General features: G+C 43.7%; 1 protein-coding gene across 1 annotated transcript in view; it reads right to left on the reverse strand.

The window, feature by feature from the left end:
- The window catches only part of HECW1 (HECT, C2 and WW domain containing E3 ubiquitin protein ligase 1), a gene marked incomplete at its 3' end in the record, with an annotated part of 151,937 nt that overhangs the window by 143,953 nt on the left and 1,490 nt on the right, over positions 1–6,494 (reverse strand). The window contains exons 2-3 of the mRNA XM_019633943.1: positions 6,280–6,380; positions 1,899–3,242 (exon numbers count right to left, since the gene is read on the reverse strand). Coding sequence (XP_019489488.1) covers positions 1,899–3,242; positions 6,280–6,380 — 1,445 coding nt within the window. The remainder of the gene's footprint in view (positions 1–1,898; positions 3,243–6,279; positions 6,381–6,494) is intronic.

Raw genomic sequence — 6,494 nt, forward strand, 5'->3', positions numbered from 1 at the left:
TGTAAACATACTATTTCAAACACACTAGTGCAATTCACTCATTGAAGAAAAACAACCTCTCTGGTGAACCATAAGGCTATCCTTACTGATACACTGAAGGAAGAGTCAGTTTTATTCGCAGAATACAGAAAAGGCTGAATTTGAAAGGAAAACACAGTCAGGTGTTTTCTTACAATCTGCATTGTATACTGGGTATAGAAAAGTGCCTCTGTAGTTAAATGAGTGGGCAGTGGAAACTAATAACTCTCAGTGTAATCTACACTTAGTATGAGAGTTGTGGGAGAGGAGCAAAAGTGGAATTTTGAGGTCTTTCATCATTCTTATTTGGAAATACGTTTTGCCTTGAAAAACTGAACACTGGATGATTCTGAAGTTTTGTGTTCAATTTATAGTTTTTATTTTTCCCAGTGATATTGTAAAAGTCCATTGTACAATCTTAGTTGTTCAACAGCATGACATGTATCACATTCATTCATGTTTACATTCCTTCATTCACTCTCGTAAGAAATAATGAAACATCTATTGAGTACCTCCTATGTGGGTGCTGGAAGTAAATGATAAACTAGACACGGTTCCGTACCCATGTTGGCCTCACTGTCAACCCCCATTCCACTGTCTAACCCTCTACCTTTTGGTTACCAGAATAAAGAGAAGCCTCTCTATCAAGGAGACAGCAACCTGGATTCTAGATCAGATCTCTGGCTTTTAGGCTTCAAATGGTAAAGACAGAGACTCACAAAACCTAGAACATGTCTGGAGAGAATCATAGTTATTGTATTTTAGAGAAAGGAACCACACTATGACATAAGGCTAAGACATTAGTTCATGCTCAAAATACCTGGGTTGATGGAGGAAGTGATCTCAAACCGGAATTGCAGCTGTCCACTCACATGATCTGTTGGAAGCCTGCGGCCGAGTGTGTAGCTGACCACCCTATCCCTAGAAGGAAATAAGTACCATCACAGATCTGGTCAGCACCTCTTCTTCTAAAGACCATGCCAGCAGAGGAGGCCCTGGGTGGTCCTGCTATTAGGAGGTGATTATGTGCTCAGGCACCTAAGATGGGAATGTACATCTGATCAACAGTAATGAGACTTCAAAAAAATCCTTATCAAATATTCTATAAGAAGTCCGCAAACTACAACCCATGGGCCAAATATGACCCACCCCCTATTTTTGTATGGCCATGAGCTTTTCACACTTTTAAATGGTTGGAAAAAAAGCAAAAGAAGAGTAATATTTTGTGACATGAAAATTATATAAAATTCAAATTTCAGTTTTCACCTAGTTTTATTGGAACACGGCTATTCTTATTAGTTTACCTATTGTCTGGGGCTGCTTTTATGCTAAAATGGCAGAGTTGAGTGTTGGTACAGAGACCTTATGACCTACAAAGCATAAAATATTTACTAATGGGCCCTTTATAAGTAGTTTTCCAACCTGTGTTAAAAAAGCAAACAAACATGGATATCCTTTGCTTGCTCTTACTGTGCACATTGATATTTTCCAAATACAGTGCCAGCAACAGGTGCATGTCTTGCAGTATATATACCTAATGTCTGAGAAGGGGTACTGTCATGGTGACTGGAGACCACATACAGTGCTTCAGAAAAGGATCGGCTGCAGACTGGAGTGAAGAGATACGTGTGCGGAGTTCACTGGCCTGTGACTCCCAATTACACCAACTCCAAGGTCCCACATAGACACTCAAAAACTTCTCCTTGGATTCTAGNACACACACACACACACACACACACACACACACACAGTATAGGCATACACACATTGCAGCAGCAAGCCCATTTGGGACTGATCCGCTCTTGTTTTTAAACTATGTTGGTGTGACCTGTGTCACTCCAGTGGTCCTATTCTCACTCTGATCAGGTTTGAGGTCTAACCTTCTCTCCAATGGCTTGGCCCTGCCACGTGGGACTCCAGACTGTCCATTGTTCTTGCCACGTCCCTGGTGGGGGTGGCTGGATGGTCTTGCCACTGCCCAGCGCCATTCACCGACTCGGCGTCCAGCTCCGGACTCTGCACCGAGTCTGGCACCGACTCGAATGCGCTGTTCTCCTCCTCATCATCATCATCTTGCGAGGAGAAGACTGTGCTCTCGGAGATCTTGGCACTGTCCACGGAGGAGAAGCGGGTGTGGCTGGCGAACCTGCTGCCACTGTAGCAGGAGGGGCTGTAGCAGGAGGTGCTATAGCAGGAGCTGCTGTAGCAAGACGTGCTGTAGCAGGAGGAGCTGTAGCAAGAGGGGCTGCAACAGGACGTGTCACAACCCTCACAGCTGTGGTCCCCGCCCTGCCGGGGGCTGGAGTCGCTCTCACTCTCTGTGCTTGGGTGCGTGTCGCCACTCGGGGCCGGGCTGTTGGCCAAGCCGGAGTGGACGGGAGGCGCCGTGCCTGGGGTAGCCCCCTTGGGGTCCTCTCCACCCTCTTCCAGGGCAGGCAGCTCAGCAGCTACCGTGTTCCCCTCGCTGTGCCCATCCTTCTCTGAGGCATCCTTGAGAGTGGACTCTTCCTCAAAGCCATCGCTGTCCGCGGCGTTGCCCTGGGCCGAGGGCATGCTGTGCAGCAGGGTGTGGATGCGGATGTAATGTGTCCGCGGGGTCTCGGGGTCGCTGCAGGCCGACGCGATCACCGTCTCCAGCTCGGACACAGGCAGGGAGCACGGCCTGCTCTTTCTCTTCACCGAGGAGCGCAGCTGCAGCCTGTCCTGCTGCCCGAGAGCAGACACATCCTCCTCTTCGTCCTCCTGCTCTGCTGGCTCCTTTTCCTCTCCTTGCCCCCCAGCCCGGTTCTCTGTCCACACTTGCTCTTCCACAGGATCCTCATTGCTGCGGGAGGCTTCGCTGTTCTCCAGCAGCCCCGTTGGGGGCGCCACCCCTCCCAGGTCCAGCCCCTTGGCTAGCTCTTCTGCACTCAGGGCAGGCTTGGTGCCTTCTTGTCCCAGGCCCAGGTGCTCCCCAGCCCCATCAGGTCGCACAGAGGCTGCGCTGCTGTCTCCTGCCTCAGTGGTACCTGCCGCTTCCTCCACTGGCGTGGTAAGCTCTAGGCTCTCGTTCCCTTCAGCGTCCACGGTGCTGCCCTCCTTTGGCTGCTCCGGCTTGGAGCTACCAGAGGGCTCTGGTGCATCGTGCAGAGTCTCCCTATGGCTGTTTTCCACCAGGTTGTTCATGGGGCTGTCCTGAATTTCCGCTGCCTCAGCTTCAGTACTCAGGGAAATCTCTTCATCATCTGCAGGCAAGAGGAAAACATCATTCCTTCCACAAGAGAGCATTGTGGTATTTGTGTACTCTGTTGGACATGAACATGTAAGCCACCCTAAGGGATTTTTATGTTAGAATATTGGATGTAGGTGTTGATGAAGGTTTCTCACTGGCCAGTACTCAGCTGAAAAATTCTGTAAAAACGTGTTCTCCCTCTAAAACAACTAATCCTAAAATTTATATAGAACCACAAAAGACACCAAATAGCCACAGCAATCTTGGGAAAGAACAAAGTGGGAGGTTTTACACTTCCTGATTTCAAATTACACTACAAAGTTACAAAAATCAAAACAGTATGGTAACAGCATGAAAACAGACACATAGATCAGTGGAAGAGAGAACCAATTAATCTACAACAATGGAGGTAAGAATATAGAATGGGGTAAAGACAGTCTCTTCAATAAGTGGTGCTGGGAAAACTGGACAGATACATGCACAAAAATGAAACTGGACCTCCTTCTTATACCATATACAAGAATAAACTCAAAATGGAATGAATAATTAAATGTAAGACCTGAAATCATAAAACTCCTAGAAGAAAACATAGGCAGTCAACTCTTTGACATTGGTCTTAATATCTTTTTGGATATGTCTCCTTAGGCAAGGATGACAAAATAAAAAATAAACAAATGGAGCTACATCGAACTAAAAAGGTTTTGCACGGCAAAGGAAACCTTCAACAAAATGAAAAGACAACCTACTGAATGGGAGAAGATATTTTTCAATAACATACAAGTATATATTAAGGGGTTAATATCCAAAATATATCAGGAACTTATACGACTTAAAATAAAAAACTCAAATAATCCAATTAAAAAATGGGCAGAGAACCTGGATAGACATTTCTCCAAAGAGGACACACAGATGACCAACAGACACAAGAAAAGCTGCTCACAGCACTAATCATCAGGGAAATGCAAATCAAAACCACAATGAGATACCACCTCATTCAATAACAAGTGCTGGCAAGGATATAGAGAAAAGGGAACACTTGCGCATTGTTGGCGGGGATGTAATTGGTGCAGCCACTTTGAAAACAGTACAAAGATTAAAAAAATTAAAAATAGAACTGCTCTGCAACCCAACAACTTCACTCCTGGGTATTTATCTGAAGAAAACAAAAACATTAATTTAAAAAGATACATACACTCCAATGTTCGTTGCAGCATTATTTATAATAGCCAAGATATGGAAGCAACCCAGGTGTTCACTGGTAGATTAAATGATAAAGAAGATGTGGTATATATACACAATGGAGTATTATTCAGCAATAAGAGAGAATGAAATCTTCCCATTTGTGGCAACCTGAATGGGCTTAGAAGGTATTATGCTCAGTGAAATGAGTCAGAAGGAGAAAGACAAAACAATATGATTTCATTATATGTGGAATCTAACAAAACAAAACAATAAATAAACAAGACAAAACAGAAACACACTCATAGATATATAGAACAAGCTGGTAGTTGCCAAAGGGGGTGGTGGTTGATAGGAGGATGGGTGAAAAAAAACAAACTAACTACTCTCCCTCCTAAGTGCTTGATCCTAGTTCCTTTATTGTGACTATATGATTTATTGTCCAAACAGGGACACTTTTGAGAGTGAAAGGGAGCATTATTAATAATGAAGCAAGGACAACGGGCAAAACCAGACTGTCCTGCAAAAAAGTTGAAAAATAAATAAAGAATGAATTCTTGTGTTAATGACAATTTGTCATTATATATTTCTGAATTCTGTTTCAAGTGGATCCATTTTTTGGTTAAAATACCCAAAGCTTTGTGGTACTCCAGTTCTGGGCACATAGTAGGTGCTTAACAATGTTTGCTACATAGAAGACTTCAGAGATGGGAGAGGAATGTTTACAGTTCCTTGCAGATCCCAAGCAGGGCTAATTATACTTGCTAAGTGTATTTCATATGGCTGGGTCCCCCAGGATGACAGAATGGGTAAGACAGGTTCTTAGAAAACTAGAGAGTAGAAAAGGGCTAGAATCTAAATGACTGGGAACAACCAGTCATTTAGAAGCTCAGACTGACAGTCTTCCGACATTTGGCAATTATTGCAGCAGAAGAATAAATCAGGTCTCCACACCAAGCAACCATTCAAGGAGTAGCAACCATGGTTTATATCTACTTGCCCCCAATTGCTTGTTTTATTGGATCCTGCAAGATGTAAACATACTATTTCAAACACACTAGTGCAATTCACTCATTGAAGAAAAACAACCTCTCTGGTGAACCATAAGGCTATCCTTACTGATACACTGAAGGAAGAGTCAGTTTTATTCGCAGAATACAGAAAAGGCTGAATTTGAAAGGAAAACACAGTCAGGTGTTTTCTTACAATCTGCATTGTATACTGGGTATAGAAAAGTGCCTCTGTAGTTAAATGAGTGGGCAGGGGAAACTAATAACTCTCAGTGTAATCTACACTTAGTATGAGAGTTGTGGGAGAGGAGCAAAAGTGGAATTTTGAGGTCTTTCATCATTCTTATTTGGAAATACGTTTTGCCTTGAAACACTGAACACTGGATGATTCTGAAGTTTTGTGTTCAATTTATAGTTTTTATTTTTCCCAGTGATATTGTAAAAGTCCATTGTACAATCTTAGTTGTTCAACAGCATGACATGTATCACATTCATTCATGTTTACATTCCTTCATTCACTCCCGTAAGAAATAATGAAACATCTATTGAGTACCTCCTATGTGGGTGCTGGAAGTAAATGATAAACTAGACACGGTTCCGTACCCATGTTGGCCTCACTGTCAACCCCCATTCCACTGTCTAACCCTCTACCTTTTGGTTACCAGAATAAAGAGAAGCCTCTCTATCAAGGAGACAGCAACCTGGATTCTAGATCAGATCTCTGGCTTTTAGGCTTCAAATGGTAAAGACAGAGACTCACAAAACCTAGAACATGTCTGGAGAGAATCATAGTTATTGTATTTTAGAGAAAGGAACCACACTATGACATAAGGCTAAGACATTAGTTCATGCTCAAAATACCTGGGTTGATGGAGGAAGTGATCTCAAACCGGAATTGCAGCTGTCCACTCACATGATCTGTTGGAAGCCTGCGGCCGAGTGTGTAGCTGACCACCCTATCCCTAGAAGGAAATAAGTACCATCACAGATCTGGTCAGCACCTCTTCTTCTAAAGACCATGCCAGCAGAGGAGGCCCTCTGAATATTAGGAGGTGATTATGTGCTCAGGCACCTAA

The sequence above is a fragment of the Hipposideros armiger genome, unplaced genomic scaffold, assembly GCF_001890085.2.
Source record: "Hipposideros armiger isolate ML-2016 unplaced genomic scaffold, ASM189008v1 scaffold_1450, whole genome shotgun sequence".
NCBI classification, from domain to species: domain Eukaryota; kingdom Metazoa; phylum Chordata; class Mammalia; order Chiroptera; family Hipposideridae; genus Hipposideros; species Hipposideros armiger.